Here is an 18,960-nt window from a genome sequence, read left to right as displayed (position 1 = left end):
ACATAATGTTAAATGAAAATGGACTTGTAAATAAATAATGTCTATTGTTTTTTAAGCTCATATATTTCATAGGCAGATATTGGAAATTGGTCCTCTTCAGATATATCCTGGATTCTCAGCTCTCTACTTCTATCTTTTCTAGGCTTCCTTTTATCTATTTGGGAAATGAATGTAACTGTTTATTATCGCTATTGTGTGAGATGACCCATTTATCTTGATCTTAATGGTGAATAAATAACTCTCTGAGACTCAATTAAAGACTTAAAAGCTACATATACTGTTCTCCTGACAGTAAAATGCCAAAGATCAGTAATTTCCTAATTGAGGCACTAGTGACCCAAAGCACTTAATAACTCAGTCCAAGCCAGAAAATTCTACCTACAGAGAAAGTTGCTGACACTGTGTTGAGTTAATACATGTGGGATGTTCATAAATATTTTGTTAACAAATAATTGTTTCACATTTAAGTGATTATACTTTGGAACAACTGATTTTTTAATAATGGATACTTCCAGCAGCCAAGAATGAATTTGTATACTGAAATAAGAGTATCTAAAGATTTATTTATTTAAAGAAGAGGAACAGGATATTTTGTGTGTCTTTTTTTTTTGCTGTTTTTTTTATTGTGAAAATACCATACAGAGGGGTTACAATTACATGGGCAAGGTAATGAGTACATTTCTTATCAAGCATTGTTGTGTACAGTTAAAATATCAGTAAATAAAACAATAACTTGCCACATATCTACATAGAAATTCTTAAATTCTGGTTCACTTTCAACACATGGTAGTTTTGTTCTCAAGGATATTTATCATCTTCCCTGTAGAGGGCATATCAGAATCATATATTGAACATTTCAAACTGCAGAGGTCTACACACAAACATCCAATGCACACACACCAGACATATGATGCATACACAAACATATACAGTTTTCTGTCTGAATTTTAGCAGATGCGTGTGACCAATGAGTATGTGATTATCAGCATTTACGTTAGAGATCCACAATGGAGCAGGAAAAAAAAAAAACCCAGCGACCACTGATTCAGAAAGCTGGTCCTAAAACTTCCTACATATCTCTAAATGTAATCAGAAATGGTTACCAATAATTAATGATTTCAATCTTTCTTATGTTTCTCTTTGATCAACTTACTTGTGTACTTTCAAATCTTTGCTTTCATATAACCTTTCATCTTTCCACTAGCCACTCCAGCTTTTGGGCAATTACCTTTACTGTTGTTTTATGAACATAGAATATATAAAGATTAAAATTCACACTACTTCCCAATTTATGGCTAATACTCAACCTTTTTTTAAACCATTTTTATAAAAGAGGTGCTTCTTGCTCACTGAAGGTCAACTCCACTCAGTGAACTTATCAGTCTTTTTCCATTTCAAATTTTCAGATACTTTTTCTTGCCTCATGTATGTGACACCATACTGTTTGCTGGATTCAAAGACTCTTTAGTTCTTTCTCACTAAAATAAGAGCAAAGAAGGAAAAAGTCTTTCCCACTTCTATTCTGTATGACCCCAGTCTGACTTTAGCAAATGTCTTTTTTTCTCTTTTTAGTGTCCATTTCATCTAAAGGTCAGTCCTGATTTTCACACATTCTAGTCACTCTGACATTCCTTTTCATTTTCCTGTTTTCACCTTTCTAGTCTTTGGAATATTTCTTTTTCTTGCCAAGTATCCTTAACTTAAATGAAAGATATTGGCCAATGATGATTCAGAAGACTTTTGTTTTTGTTTTTTTGTCAGTTATGGGGCTTGAACTCTGGGCCTGGGCGCTGTCCCTCAGCTCTTCAGCTCAAGATGAGCACTCTACCACTTGAGCCACAGCACCACTTCCTCAGAAGACGTTTTTATGCTTATATCACTCATGGAAACAGTACTTCAGAATCTTTTTCACTACTGCATCCCAGGGAGTCCAGTAAGTGCTTATCTGATTTGGCTTCTTAGTGGTATCTGATGGTGTTTGTGCTTTTCCTTTGGAATTCGGAGTCTGTGCTGATTTATTCAACTATCTGATGGACATTTCTATAAATATTTCAAATGTACCTCAGATTTGAGTTGGGCAAGACCATTCTCCTGAAATTCAATTCTACTTGTCTTCCAATGTCTCCTTCAATGGACACCCTTTCTTTCATGAAACTCACCAGCTTTATGAATAATCTGTGGTTGTTGATTTTACTTATGACTTCTCTCAGTTGTTCTATTTTTAACTCTCATCATTTTATTCCTGCACTCCAGTTCCTTATGTATCTATTCAAATTCTACCTTTCTTTTCCCCCCAATCTCTGCTGCAGCCATTGTAATCTTTCTTTCTGTGAAGCAACCTGGACCTGTTGAACTATCAATTTGCCTTGATCAGAGGGAAAAAATTAAAATATTGAATATGAGCTGCACATATTCAGATAGATTATTCCCAACACGCTTAACGTTGTTCTTCATGAGAACTAAATTTCTTGGCAGGTTTTTAATAACTATTATTTGATATTTCGTGGTCTTCAACCAGAGTTACATTGGTAAGATTCCATGTTTTCTTGGATAAGAGTAATTATTGATGAAAGGCTAAGAAAAGGAGAAAATGAGAGAGAAGGAAGGAAGGAAGAAATGCAAATAAATATTAGTATCTGTCAATTACAGATACACAATTATGAATATCTCAGCACTTCCGGTTGCCCTGTGAACAGTGAATGGAGTGGAACTGGGGATATTTAGAACATTTTTCAAAAGAAAACTTCTAGTGCTGGGGCGTGGCTCCGTGTTAGGGGCTGTTGCTCTGTACCATCATTAAGCATTAGTGGGTGTGGCTCAGCATTAGCGAGAGGCTCGTATTAGAGAGCATGGCTCAAGCTACAGCATCTGCTTAGCAAGGTCAAGGCCCAGAGTTAAACCCCCAGTAGCACAAAAATAATCCTTCTAAAGTTCAGATTTTAGTGTCAAGAATTATTATGACCTTCCTATATTATCATTCTATACTTCTTAATATGTGAAGAGAACTATATTTAAGTTTTGACTTTCATTCCAATATATCTTTACAAGGAAGTATGATATGAAAATTATTCATAGGAGAAACCAACCCTACATAATAGGAAAAAGGCAAAAAAAAGATCAAAATGTCAAACAAATCACAAAACATTAATTTTCTCAAGGTCAATATTTTATGTACTTCTTTGCAAGAAAAGTAGACATGTTTTAATATATCCCTGTTATAGGTTATTTCAGATTCAATTAAAAACCAACATACTGTCCATTAATTTTCAAATGTACTGCAGGAATTGAATAATCTCTCAGCAGAACAAATGAAAATGCTGTTAAGGTAATTAATATTCTGACCTCCAGATGAGACTTAATAATCCCAGCACATATTTACTTTTAAATAACATTATTTGTAAGACCCTTGTAAGAATAACATGAACATGGTTACAGCCTGGCACAGGGTAAAGCAGGTAGCCCGGTGACTCCATTTTCTAAGGGGATATACAAGTATGTTACCACTAGAGCTATTAGCTACCTGTTATACTACTTACTCTGCACCAAGTACTTTTTAATTATCAATTCAATTTATCTTCACAAACACCCTAGGAGTTAACATCTTTGAACATCTTTGACTGTCTCCATTTCTTATCCTACAGATAACAAACAAAAGATAGATTTTCCTACTTAAGCTCCGGAGAAGCATCAGAACCAAGATTCCAGGTTATCTGCAGAGTCAATGTGATGGAGATAAAACTACTCTTCCCTCCCCCCACCAATAATTAGCTCACTACCTCAGAATTATTTTCTAGAGGAATTCATAGTTTCTTTGATGATTTGAAAGGGTTCCTTCACTCAGTCTCCTCTCCTTACTTTTGTTCCACCTTCCTTATCTAGCTATCTACCTCTTGGAAAATAGATTTATGTTCCTATATGTTTGCTCCTTTTATGTGTTCCTCACAATTTCAGATATGTCTTAGGTCTCAACAACTACATACTGAAAGCCAAATGAGAAGCCAGATCTCGGTTATTTATATTGCAGGCATTATTCTGTATCCTTCTTAAAATGAATACCGTTCCTGCAATTCCCAAGAAATAATACTGTATTTTGAGGAAACAAATCATCCAAAATAGTTTTGCAGTCCTGCAGAGACTTTTCCTGGTTTACAAGAGAGGTCATCTGAAGGCTGATGGGTAGAGCATACAGAAGCAATCTGTTTCTGAAATGCCCGCCTACAAATGCACATTTCAAATCAAAGATAAGGAGAAGATTGAGTGGGTTTTTATTGTAACTTGTAGTGAAAGTTTTAATCATTCTAGAATGAGATTATAAATGTTTGTGGACTTTTTGGCTTTTTTTTGCTTTTGTTTTTTTTAGTCAGAAATCTTTTTTTAATAAGTTTTTTTATTGTGAAAATACTGTACAGAGGGGTTACAGTTACATGAGCAAGGTAATGAGTACATTTTCTATCAAGCATTGTTGCCTCCTCCTTTGTTTTTCCCTTACCATCTCTTCCCATCTCCTTAACTGCATTCCCCGCATGCACGGGCATCCCGCCCCCCACACCCGCCTAAGTTGTAAAGTTCATTTTTCAACATAGCATATCCCTTCCCATTCCCCCAACCAACCCCCCCCCCACCAAAGTTGTAAAGTTCGTTTTCAACATAACAACTTCTACATCTCATTGTTGCAATGGGTCCACCTGTATCCCTATTTAAACGATTTGTTTTTCCCCTTCCCCTCCACAAATTATACCAACATCAAATACAGTGGAAACAGGGGTTATACCATGGGGGAGGGACATACAAAACAACAACAAAAAATCACATGGTACCTTAGAAACAATAGCAAGCAAGAAAAAAAATAACCACTTGTGTCCCTACCTTGGGGTTCATTTCGCTTAACATCATCTTATGCAGTCAGAGAAATCTTTACTTATTTTAAAGTCTACCATTAGAACATTGTCACAAATTTTGAAGAGGAAACTTAGAACCGTCATGACATTAAACAATAGAAGTTGGAAGGATCCAAATGACAGCCAAGGGAAAAAAAAAGATAATTGTTTTCAAGGCATGGTTTTGCTTCCAAATATTCATTCTGAATATTAAGTATGTTTTCAAAAGGCCCTTGAAGGGTGTTTTGTTTTTCTATTGGAGGGGGTTGCTAGAAGGGAGGGATAATGAAAGGTTTCCCATGTGGTTTGGATGTTGTTCTCAAGGATGTTTCCATTCCTCTTCAATATAAAATCAATCTTTTTATTTGTAAAGCACTCAACATTACAAAGACATAAGGAAAGATGGGGTTCTTCTTTTATTAAATCAAGTCTATTTCTAACCTAAAATATACTCTGAACCTCTTGCACATGGGACCTATTTTTCTGTGTTTATAATTTTCACACTACTCTAGATTTTATTTAATTAAAAGTTTGCATTCTAAAGAAAAGTGACTAGGGGGGCTAGGAAGGTGGCTCAGTGGTAGAGCGCTTGCCTTGCATGCATGAGGCCCTGGGTTCAATTCCTTAGCACCACATAAGCAAAAGAAAAAAAAAGCTGGAAGTGGCACTGTGGCTCAAGTGGTAGAGTGCTAGCCTTGAGTTGAAGAGCTGAGGGACAGCGCCCAGGCCCAGAGTTCAGGAGCCATGACCGGACCCCCCCCCCCAAAAAAAATAAAAGTGACTAGGCACTCCAATCACAATACCTGACTCTTATTGCCTATGGAATCAAACAAAATTCCCTGGTTGGACTGTCCTTTAAATTTTGTGTAGGATAGACTCACAAATATGCACTCCCTTTTCGTATTTGGAAGTTATTTTATTCATTAAATTTCTCCTAAACCATGGCTTGAGATGGATGAAGATCTAGGTAATAGATGGCATTTCAATACCCATCAGTAGATTTCAGGATTTATATATCCTCCAGTTATGAGATTTTTCTCATCATAATCCCAGTTTTTATATCACCCTGGCTTTGACTGATGCAGTAGTCCATTAATTTATCACCGATAGCCTACCAAGACTTTTTAATTCTACATATATTTTCCTGAAAATTTGCCTGTCCTTTCCTATAAGTTCTCCTTCAAATCCAAGAACCACTCTTGGGCAGCACCATTCTCTTTGGCAAATATTCACTATCTGTTCTTTAGCTTTGCTCTAAGACTTACTTATTCACCACTTATTTGTGCTTGCCATCTATTAGACCAAGTGCTTAATGACTCAAGTCCTTTATCTGATTGAAGTGCTCCTTGCAGTTTGCCATGCCTGCCAATTAAATATCACCTGCAAATTTAGAAAATTGTCCTACAACCATTGACTGAACGTTGACATCTGCATAATTTATTTCCCTTTTGAGAGCTTTCTTTCCTCTTTTCCTTCATCAGTGTTAAAAATCTTTCTCTAACCTCAACCAATATTTCAGGCCATTTCTCCTTGTATACACCCAAGTTTGTATGATCTACATCATTTTCAGCTCCATCTTATACACATATCCAGTGGATTAATTGTGAATACTTAATATTCAGACCTGCAAATATTTTCCCATGACAACATCTATCTTTTGTGCCTCCTGCCTGGCTTATACTGATACACAAAGAATTGAGCAAAACACACACAAGTAATATGGCAATGGGCTGAACAAGAGAGCTGCAACTCCAAGAAATGGTATCTGGGACAATTCAAGGCTAGTTTGGACTCCATAGGGTCCTTTGTGATGAGTGGCAGATGGTGGTTTTAAAACAGTTTTCCAATTGCACATGTCCATTCCCCCGACATATTCTGTTATGATATTAATCACAGGAAACCTTCATTAGAAGTCCCTCTGGAACTTTCACTTAAGTAAAATTTAAGTGACATTCACTTAAGCCAAGTGCAGTATTTTGCATGTGCCATTAGAGGTTACTTTATCCTGCTGAGTAAGCACCCTTGCCACAGGAACAGTACACCCATTTGTATGGTCATTGCAACATTTCATCAGAAGGAGTCTTCAGGTGTTTTTTAGGCAGGGGCTAGGATGATCGTACACTTGGCTAACGGAGCCACAGACCCGACTCTATTTGATTGCTTCCTTTACTTTCTCTGAGTTACTAACCTGTTGATTTTATCTTAGCATATTGGTTGTTTTAGCAACTGTATTATTTATGTTAACCTTCTATTGCTGCTTGGTTTACTTTGCACATTCCCGTTTTCCTTTTCTGGTGATTGATAAGCCATTTGTCTTTTTTCTTTCTGACTTCAGTCTATCCTTAGACCCAAGTTAGTTGCCTGGCCTTGGGAGGGCCGGGCCCCACTCTGCCCTCACCCCGCCCTCGCCCCACCCTCGCCCTCTCTATTTTATGTTTGCTAGGCAAGTGTTCTGTTACTTGAGCCATGCCTTGGGCCCTCTTGTTGTTTTTATTTGTTTCAGATAGAGTGATGTGCCACACACATAGCTGGAATTATACGAGCACACCAACATATCTAGCTCAACCTCAGCTATCATTTTAAATGAAAAATCATGTTTCCTCCTTCTGTTAAAACCTTTTTATAATTTTCACTGACTACTTAATAAAAGCCGCTTTATTCTGACACAAGCTCTTTATATTGTTGCCTCTCCCAGTCATGCTCATTTTCAAAACCAGCTCAAATGTCGCTTCATCTGTGGTTTTGTCCACCCTTCAGGTAGGCGATGCTACTCTGACCCTGAATTGTCCTAACACCTTGTAGGTTAGACTCCGTGTGACCTTCATCACACTGTGTTTTAATATTTGCTTTATACATTTGTTTCCCATAAACACTGTGAGATTTTTTTTAAGGCAGGAATAATATCTTCCATTTCTTTCTATCGATAATGCTAGGCACAGTGCCCAGAATATGCATTCAGAATGCATGGGATGAATGGATAGAGGGTGTTCTGAAGTGCACTTGGCTTCCAAAGTAAACAATTTTCTGCTTCTAAACAAGGTGCTATGCAAAAAAATAATCCCCCACACACCACCCACTCTCTCATTTCAAGAGGGTTTTTTGAAAAGATGTGGAATATGTGTGCTCAGAAGACAAGACTACCAAGAGATAGGAGTACTTCAAAAGCACTATGGAAAAAAAAAGTGACAATTTTGCTGGGGTTGAAAATTTACAAAGAAAAATAAAGTCTGTCTAGATAGACAGCAGCTGCAAGTGATCCAGATAGATCATGAAGACATGATAGATAATGCAAAAGTTTTATTTTTTTTATTTTTAGAAGGGACAGGTCTTTTACAAAATAAGTGCAATTTGGGGGAAGTTTTAAAATGTAGATTTTTTTTTTGTAACATTCCTGGCATTTCTCCATGTAATTTTCGTTTTCAACTTCTGCTCAACCCAGAATCCAACCTTTTCAATGGTTCAGGTTTTAAAAACACCTAAGCTGAAATTCTGTGTATCACTGTCTTTTTTTTGGTGGGGGTCCGGTCTTGGGGCCTGAACTCTGGGCCTGGGAACTGTCCCTCAGCTCCTCAGCTCAAGGCTAGCACTCTACCACTTGAGCCACAGTGCCACTTCCAGCTTTTTTCTTTTTGCTTATGTGGTGCTGAAGAATTGAACCCAGGGTCTCATGCATGCAAGGCAAGCACTCTACCACTGAGCCACCTTCCCAGCCCCTGTATCATTGTCTTTACTGTCCTTTAGCTTATATTATGAAAATTAGTTGCAGAAGAAAATCATCTCATCACTCTGTTTCTCTCTGTAACTAGTGAAGGGCTCAGAAATCACCTGGATTCTACGCCATACTGCCTGGGTATGACATGTGAATGGCTTACAATTTAGTTCAGTGGCCATGGAAGCCTACTTACCCTCTGACTGTTTCATTGTCTGCACCATTGGGGTAATAGTAGCACCTACCTGAGTATGAGGAGTTGATCAATGCAAAACACAAAAGACTGTGTTTTGTTTGATTTTAAATTATTTTTTTAAATTTTTTAAAAATTTCTTTGTGGTACTCAAATAATTTTCAGCATTGCCAATTTATGCAGGTATCTGACATACATATGTGGCTCTAATTTTAGTGATGTGCTATTTTTTAAATGAAATATAGATTAGAAACTAATTCAATGAACATATATGTATACATAAACACACACTGTATGTATAACATCATTGTATGTGTAATTTATCATAGGTTTTTTGGTTACCAATCAATTTATCATAACATGCATGCATACACAAATATATGAATAAATATGATAACATATATTCTAGCATGTTAGTTGCTAAGCAAATGATGATATGAAATATACACCTATGCATATATATATAATACATATATTCTAGAATTGTAGTTACTAATCAAATGATTGGGACTAACTGATCATATTTAAGATGCTTTTTTATACTATTCAATGTTCCACTCCATTACCATGATAATTATTTCCCCTTGGGGAACACTCTCCCGGGTTTACTCTGGGAGATTTTCACGGAGCCATTCCTACCCCAGTGCTGGATGTGGGCTTGCAGTGCAGGCCTGACCGTGGGAGCAACCCCTCTTCTTGGATGCAAGGATTTCAGTCAGAGCCAATGTGTATTCAATCTGAGGCTCTGATTTAGAACTGTTGGTAAAAGAGAACTGGTGTTTATATTGGGATAGAGGAGAGACTGAAATCTAAGCCTGGAGCTGCTGAACGTTCCCTTATTGCCAAGGAAGGAGCGGGGCTGAATCCAAATGGAGAGCCAGGGAGAGCAAGACCAAAGCCTGAGGAAATGAGACATCTCTCAGGCAGTTCAGTTTTGTGAACTTTACTTGAGACTTGAAAAGCATGGAAACTGTTTGGAATGGCCAGGCTAGGACGTAAATAAAAGATCAATACCTAGAAATTAAGGGAAAACCTTAGCTACCAGGACACTGAGGTGAACTCAGTCCAGTCTGGCCTCCTATAGTGGCATCCATCAGCCATGCTCAGGGTGACATGCAGTGTCGGTTGTGCTGACCACAGAAAGAATGGGAAGCCCTGACAATGTGAGACTGTCTAGGGCACACATTTCTTTTGTTTTGAACTTCCATGGTATAGGAATCCACTTTTACCACCCTGCTTATTGTCCACAGGCCTAGAATTTTGCTGCCTGTTACCTTAGGCATTCAAGAGTTCAATTTTAGGTTGATGGAAAAACGCAGCAGAGAGTGTAAATAGTTTCTTGTATCATTAGCGAGTTGCATTAGGGTAACACATTAGTTATGATTGATGAGCACATCTTGAAGCATTATTATGAACGGATAGTCTGTAATTTCTATGAGGGTTCACTATTTCTATGACTATTGGCAAATGCATAGGTCTGGTGAATCCAGATATTAAGCTGTAATGATGCTGTAGGCCTCAAGCAGATTTTTACTGCCTTCAATATCCCTGGGCTCCACCCATTCACCTCACCTTTTGGGGCCATTGTATTTGTTTTCACTCCTTTTCTTCTTTCTACGTTTTCTATTGAAGTTAGTTAGCTATACAGAGGGGACTCATTTCGACATCTGTATACGCATATAATGATCAGACTCACTTCTATAGCTATCACTATCCCTTGGCTCTGTTCCTTCACTCCCCAAGTTTCATGGTTCCATTCCACTCATGCACACAGCACATTTGCCCTCTGTCCACCCTCTCCATCCTTGTTGCTCTCTCCCGGTGGTATCCACACTCCAGTCATGACCTGTTTTACATTCTTTTCCTTCCTTTTTGAAAATGTACATTAATTGGTCAAAAAGGTTTCACCAGAGAATTTCATACATACATAAATAACATTTAAAAATAGCCTACTCATTTTTAAACTCCTTTATATCTCTAACATCCTGCTTAGAAAACTGACAGCCACTCCCCAGACATACAATATTTCTTTTGATCCACTAGCTCATTCATGTTTTTCTACATACAGCACTTGTTTTTTTCAGGCTCATCTCGATATTTCCATTAATTTTTCCAAAATTTTATTCAAGTCTACCTCCCTGATTACGGCCGTGCTTTCCTGATGTGAGGTTTTCTGTACTCTTACGTAATTGTCGACAAATTCATCAACCTTGATATGAGTGTTTTAATATGCTCTTGTTCCTCACCTGGCCTTTCCAATCTCAGTAGTCACAGCATAGTGCAGAATAGCAGCAATGAAAAGCGTCAATCTTACATAAGCAATACCTTGATTGCTCAGCACTTTTTTATCCATCCTGATATAGCAGTCACTCTCATTTTCCTCTGTATCTATTCTAATCTTTACCCTCCACCCACAGGCTTACATAATATCTGTAGCCATCACTGTCAGCAGACAGAGACATTTACCCATATTTTTGTGAACTTCGTGAAGACAAATTTAAGTCAGTATAGCTAAGTAATTATAAATATACCTAGCCTATTTCCCAGAATTAGATAGCTACTTGTTAAGTGATCATGTTTATTCACCAATATGGCTCTGTGTTTGTGTGTGTGTGTGTGTGTGTGTGTGTGTGTGTGTGTGTGTGTGTATGCTGATCCTGTGACCTAAACCCAGGGCCTGAACCATGATCCTCAGATCTCAACATCCTGAGAAGCTAGGATTACAGGTGTGAGCCACTGGTATCTAGTGACAATGTGGCATTTAAAAAGAAATTAATGGTATACATTTTGCTTATAGATTATGATTTCATCATGCACCCATATATACTGATAAAATGTTAACAGCATAAGTTTGACCAAACTGAGACCTTCAAAATGCTTTTATGCTATAGAAAATATTTTAAGTATATTTATTATTGTTAAATAGTTGTACAAAGGAGTTGCCATGCATCAGAGCAGCTTATGAATCCAGCGCATTTTGACCAATGTCATTCCTTTCCACATTCTCATCCACCCCTCTCCACCCACCCCTTCCTTCACTTTTCTTACTTTCTAGGTTGTATATTGAATTTTTTGACATTTAACAAAGAAGTTTATGTCTAATCTTGATTGTGTCACCCCCTTCAACATTTTTATCCCCTTTCCACCCACCCCCTCCCCTTATTTTTCTCCATTCTGTGGTATATGCAATGAATTACTGTGTGCATTCTGACCGCCCCCCCATTCTTCTATCTTTCTTCACTTGGCTCTACTCTCTCCTCTTACAAGTACCCATTTCCTGGTACCTATTTTACTGGGCTTTGACTCAGTCATTTACAATACTTGATAGGCAATGGACTCATTACATCACTCATGTAATTGTAACCCCTCTGGACAGTATATTTACAATACAAATGCATATTAAAATAATTATACTATTTGAGCTCTCCACAGAGTCTATTATACATCAGTTAATTCATTTGTAATCACTTACATCCCACCCAGTGTGGTTACTTAATAGATGTACGGGCACATTCTAGGTATCACAATGAGGGAAATCATGCAACTTGTGTTTCTCTTGGTCTGGCTTACTTCACCTAATGTATTTTTCTCGAAGTCTTTCCATTTCCTTACAAATGGTACAATATTCCTTCTGATGCATGAGTAGATTTCCATTGTGTATATAAACCATGTTTTCTTGATCCATATGTTGATTCCATATCTTGACTATGGTAAACAATGATGCAATGAACACAGTTGTACCAGTAGCTTTAGTGTGGGCCTTGTTTGTGCTCTATTGGATAAATGGCCAGGAATGGAATTGCTGAGTCATAGGGTAGCTATATGTTTAGTCTTTTAAGGACCCTCCATCCTGCTTTCTTCAACATTTCTGACCATAAAGGAAATGTAAATCAAACCACACTGAAATTCCACCTCATTCTAGCTAGAATGGCCAATATCAAGAAAATTAACAACATCAAATCCTGCTGTGGATGTAGCTAAAAGAGAACTTTATTCCACAAACTTCACTAAGTGATACTGGGTAATATTTTTGTTTGCATTCAACATCATAACACACTGTTTTATATCAGGTTTTTAAAAATATGAAAATAGCATTCATTTAGGTATAAAATGAATAAATGAATCTTTACCTTAAAAACTAGCTCTCCTACGAGTCCATTCCATGTCCCATCCTCTTGAGGGCTTCCATATTTGTGGTCCGGAGCAACATAAATTTCATAGTTAAAACCCAGGTAGTTTGATAAGGCATCCAAAACGTCAATGGAGAAACCTTGGTATTTCTTCGGCTTACCCAAGACATTTTCAGAGACCATCACAAAGGGCTCTTCCTATATGGAGATAAGAAAAATCTTGTTGTCAACCAATAAATATGCCTAAAAGGCATAATTAATTCTTGAAAAAAATTTACATATAAAACCCAAACATTGTTTTATACTTTGAAAGAATTAACTTAAGGATATAATTTGTATATTATCCATGCCTCACATTGTTAAATATGTTCACTCACTCAATTTTTTTGTCTTCTTATGAAACTGTTGCCATATTAAAAAATGGTTTCTTACCATCTTAGGACCAATTTAAGATTAATCAATAATACTATAATACATTATAATATCATATTATTATACATTATAATGTCTTTATGTATCATAAAATTGTAATACCACTATAAGAAACTGTGGTTTTTCTGTTATCTATTTTTAAGTATTTTTTATTATTTATATAAAAATACCTAAAAGTGTTAATGACATAATCAATTTGAAACTCTTTGAAAAGACCAAATAGTTTAAAGCTGTATAATTTATCTAAAATATATAATAACATATTTAATGGAATTATTAGTTAAATTATTTTGTAACTAAATTTATGCTTATCACCTATAATTGAATGTGAAAACACACACCACAACCATAAGAAAATAAACCAGGCACCAGAGGGCTTGCCTGTAAGTTCAGCACGTGGTTGGTATAGACTGGAGGATTATGAGATCAAGACCAGCCAGGGCTATAAATTGAGTTCTAGAACTTCTGCATATATACTGGGAAATCATTTACTTTTTATGAGCTATTTAATTTAAACTATTTAGCAAATGGTTCTCAGCCTCTACCTTACATTTTGTCTTTTTAAAGCCACAGAACTTTCGCTTTGAATACTCACTCTTAAGAGAGTACAGTTGAGTTGAAACACACTATCTTATGACAGAAAATTAGAAAATATATTTTTTAAGAGAAATGGCAGCGGGGGGAGGAAGAGTGAAGCATTCTTGTTCTCTAAGCAGGAAATGAGACTTAAAGACTGTCAAAAAATCTATTTCTTAATTTCCTCAACTTATCAAAAATCTTTCAGCAGTAGTTATAATTTCAGATAACCATCATACAGTATATAGTTCACCTACCTCTGTGCAGACTAAACTCTATCTTTGGGCCTAAGCCAGAATTCCTATAGATATTTCTTTAAATCATTTTTCCTTAGAGAAACATAAAACAGCTTTCATTGAGATGTAAAATAATTCTTTGCTTTTGGCTTTTCACCAAAAACAACAATAAGATTCTTATAAAATCATTGTACCTGTTATAGAAATAATGTCCGTAATAAAACTCTTCTTTAACCATGAATTTGAGTTGCTCAGGGCCAGCGTTTCAAAAGGTATAGCCATGTCCTTTTTAAAAATGAAGGAAACAGACTGGGAAGGTTACTCAGTGGTAGAGTGCTTGCCTAGCATGCATGAAACCCTGGGTTCAATTCCTCAGTACAGAAAAGGCTGGAAGTGGCGCTGTGGCTCAAGTGGTAAAGTACTAGCCTTGAGCAAAAGAAGTTCAGGGACAGTGAGTACCCAGGCCCTGAGTTCAAGCCTAGGATTGGCAAAAACAAAATGAAGCTATTGAAGCATCTATTTTCACTTTGTTTTACCCAGAAAGTCAGTGCAATATTTCATGTTCATCTATAACAATGTGGATCCTTTGTTATTCTCCAATATTTTGAGATATTTTTTCCACTTTAGCACTAGCACAATAATATGATCTGCAGTCTTGCTTCAGGAAAGGAAAAGTGATAGGTCCAAGTCGGACCGATGCAATGTTTGCAAGGTGATTGGCACAGCATTTCTTGCTGTGATTCCTACAACTTGCCCACTGGAATGATCACTCAACAGCTGTGCCCTCGAAATAATAGGCCCTTGAAGTGACATCATAAGTTTCAGGAATGAGATAGAATCTATGTCCCTAACACTTGTAATATTGTACTACATCAGGACTGCCTCTCAAGGATTAGAGAATTGTATGAGAAAAGAGAAATTCCTGTCTTTTCATGGTAAGCTATTGCTTTTCCTTTGCTATAGTAATATTTGGTGCTAATATTTGGATATTGAAAAGTTATGAATCAATATATAAATGTAGAAGAATTAATCAAAATGTGATACTTTGATTTGTTTACTCTAAATGACATCATAATGCAGGAAGGATGCAAGTTCAGTCTTATTATATGTACGATAAAAACCCATCTTGATGATTTCAATTTCTTTATATGTTTAAAGGTGAGTAGATAAGACTTTTAGACAATTGGAAGAATGTGTTACTCTTCACTTGGTTGTTTGAGTAAAATATAGAGCTAGTCAATGAGTATGCATTGTGAAAACATTCTGAAGTCCTGAGGTTATTAGACTCAGAATGATTTAAGCTATCCCAAACTTAACTTCAATTTCAGGAAGTACATAATTATGACCACAATGTTATATAAATAATCAGGTCTTAGAGGTTTATCATGGTATAAGTAATAGTAACAAAAATAATTATCTATTTTTTCATTCTTCATTTCTAGATTATAAACCATTGGCAATGGCAATCCAACTCAAAGAAGATTCGTAAATGACATTGATTGATTCTCCTACCAATAATTTTGGGCAAAGGACATTCTCTACTTTCAAGAAGCTATTCAGCAGTGATCTGACCCTCAGGGAGCATACTAAACTCCTGAGGCAAATAATGCTTAAAATAATTAAGATGTTAACTGTATTTCATAGTTCAATGTAAGATGTGGCAAAATAATTTTCCAATGTATACTTTGAAATAAACTGTTAGTGATTTCACTTTAACTCCTCTCTTTAGAGTAATTATTTGATATCCTAAATTATTATGCTTGCTTTTTGTACTATTTTGCCTTAAGAATGATTTTAATTCCATTTTTGTAAGGGCATACCTTCATAAATAGATCCCTTTCGCCAGTTTGTTGTCAAAATCTGTTCTTAGTAATGTCGACTAATTGATAAAAGGTACAGAATAGGAATGGTTATAGTAAGGTGCTTTTAAAGAGAGTTGATGAATTATTGATGAACATGCCTTTTAAATTTTATGCCCTAAATAAACCCTTATTGCATCCCATCATTTCTCATCTGGATCAATGGCTTTAAAGCTTTATTTTTAAGCTGTAATACAGATTGGATCACTATTTATGAATTCTAACTTTGGCCTGTTGTTGTCTTTGAAGACAACTAGCCAATATATCAGAGAGGCAAACACAGCAGCAGACATTAGATTAAAACTCTGGGAACTATAATAAAAGAGACACTTGTTTTTTCTCTGTGGCAATATTTAGCTTGATTTAACAAAGGTTATATATATATATATATATATATATATAGGTATATATATTTATATATACCTATTTCTAAAATTAATTGAATCATTGAGTTTTCCATTTAACATCCATTGAGCAGCTACTGCATCAAGGTATTACATAAAATATAGTGGTATGATATCATAGGCACCACGTTCAAAAGAATTTTATAACCAGTAGGGGGAAATGAGAAGTCAATTTGCTCCCAAAATTCAAGTTAAAACAAAAGCAACAGATATGAGACCAACCACGCCAACCACCAAGAAACACAGGACAACAGCAGAAGTTATTATTTAAGGGTTTACAAAGCTATACACTTTCTTAATAGATGAGATAACTAAGGTAAGACAAAGAATTTTAGCTCTAAGTTGCACAAGAGGTTATAGAAGAAGAAAGCAATAAAATCTATCTTACATAAACTTCACTTCTCTAAACCTCATTTAAAAAATTTGTGGAGGAGATGGGGAAAAACCAGTTGTTTAAGGATACAGGTGGACCTGTTGCAACAATGAGAAGTACAAGTTATCATGTCCAAAACGAGCTTGGGGGGGGGGGGGGGGAGGAGAGGATGGGGGAGGGGGGGGGGGGGGGAGGCTGGGAAGGGATGTGAAGGGTAAACAAAGGAGGAGGCTGCAATGCTTGGTAAGAAATGTACGCATTATCTTGCCCATGTAATTGTAACTCCTCTGTACAGTATGTTCACAAATAAAATTAAATTAAATTGAAAAAAATGTTTTGGATTAAAAGCCAAGACTATACAATTTGGCCTAACTTTTACCGCAGTGTAAGATAGTCCTAAACTCATAGAGGACCAGGAGATCAGGATGTTTGACACGATAAAAAAGAAAAAAAAAACGAGAAAAAAGAATCCAAAATTGCCTCACATTATTCCTTTAAGTAACTTCGGGATACAATGTTCCAAACAAAAATCAATGACAAGCTGGGGACTGGGAGCTCACACCTGTAATCCTAGCTACTCAGGAGGCTGAGATCTGAGGATCATGGTTCAAAGCCAGCCCAGGCAGGCATATCTCCAATGAACCACCAGGAAACCAGATGTGGTGCTCTGGCTCAAGTGATAGAGTGCTAGCCTTGAGCTGAAGAGCTGAGGGATAGCTTCCAGGCCCAGAGTTCAAGCCCCACGACCAACAAAAAAAAAAGAAAAAAGACAACAGATAAATAATGTTTCTGATAGTAGAACCAGCAGACACAATAAATCACATAAATATATTTCAAGAATTTAGATATTAGCATTTTCAAGTGCATATTTTAAATACTGTGTTTTCTAATTTTAGGACATAATAGCTTTTTTTTTTTTTTGGGTCCGGTCGTGGGGCCTGAACTCTGGGCCTGGGCGCTGTCCCTCAGCTCTTCAGCTCAAGGCTGGCACTCTACCACTTGAGCCACAGCACCACTTCCGGCTTTTTTTCTTTTTGCTTATGTGGTGCTAAGGAATTGAACCCAGGGCCTCATGCATGCAAGGCAAGCACTCTACCACTGAGCTACCTTCCCAGCCCGACATAATAGCTTTAAAAAAAAATTAATTGACAGGAAACAAGAAACTACATAAAGTATCAGCGCAGAGTTGAAAAAGAATCCTATAGAAATTTGACTATTAAAGGAGACGATTGCCAAAGAACTTAATGATTTATAGTTTAACAGTGTATAAACAGAAAAGGGAAGAATTAATGAGTTGTAATAAGTCAGAATTGAAAAAATAGAAAAAGGAAAATTCCAAAGCAAGAATAACCAGAGGGAAAACTAAAGAAAACTACACCAATCATGTCATCTAAAGATCTAGGAGCTGTCACTCACTGCTTCTGGGCTTGCAAAGTGTGGAAAACATTTTGTTGTATCTAGTAGTGTATAAATGTATTTACACACAGGTTAAAATTGCCTGTTTTTGAATGACACATAAATATTGATTGAGTTTGCAGGAGTCCGTAACCTTGTCTGGGCAGTTCATCGTATTGCAGGTGAGCACTAATAAATATTGGGCATTAAACTATATGTTCAAGAAGGTTAATAGTAATATTTTAATTTATCTTATTATTTTATTTTTATTCATGGGGCCTGAATTCTGGGCCTGGGCGCTGTCCCTCAGCTCTTCAGCTCAAGGCTAGCACTCTACCACTTGAGCCACAACACCACTTCTGGCTTTTTCTGCTTATGTGGTGCTGAGTAATTGAACCCAGGGCCTCATGCATGCAAGGCAAGTACTCTACCACTGAGCCACCTTCCCAGCCCCCATAGTAATATTTTTGTAATAGCCTAAATTGGGAAATAAATGGGGAAGAGCGAATATGAATGAAATATTCCAAATGAATGTTTGCAAAGGGAATCATTAAATCCATTAAAATTGTTTTTAAAAAAGGAGAGGATGGATAAAAGTAAGACAAGGGAGTGAATTTGATCAAAGTTCATTACATCATGTATAGAAATATCACAGTGAAATTCCTTTGTACAGATAATATATGCTAACAAAAATCCACATAAATAAATCTGAGAATAATCTAAAAATCCAAATGTCTATCAACAGGGAAAAGATAAGCACATTGTGGTATAGTGAG

The 18,960-nt window shown here is 36.5% G+C and overlaps 1 protein-coding gene across 2 annotated transcripts in view; it reads right to left on the bottom strand.

Moving 5' to 3' along the window:
* Positions 1 to 18,960, bottom strand: part of Grid2 (glutamate receptor, ionotropic, delta 2) — a 1,023,751-nt gene that overhangs the window by 230,163 nt on the left and 774,628 nt on the right. For both annotated transcript variants that reach the window (XM_013029731.1, XM_013029732.1), the window contains one exon: positions 12,910 to 13,107. In XM_013029731.1, the coding sequence (XP_012885185.1) occupies positions 12,910 to 13,107 (198 nt within the window). The remainder of the gene's footprint in view (positions 1 to 12,909; positions 13,108 to 18,960) is intronic.

The sequence above is a fragment of the Dipodomys ordii genome, unplaced genomic scaffold, assembly GCF_000151885.1.
Source record: "Dipodomys ordii isolate 6190 unplaced genomic scaffold, Dord_2.0 Scaffold122, whole genome shotgun sequence".
Taxonomy (NCBI): domain Eukaryota; kingdom Metazoa; phylum Chordata; class Mammalia; order Rodentia; family Heteromyidae; genus Dipodomys; species Dipodomys ordii.
Note: the sequence above shows the minus strand (reverse complement) of the source record. Positions and strands in the feature narration are given on the sequence as shown.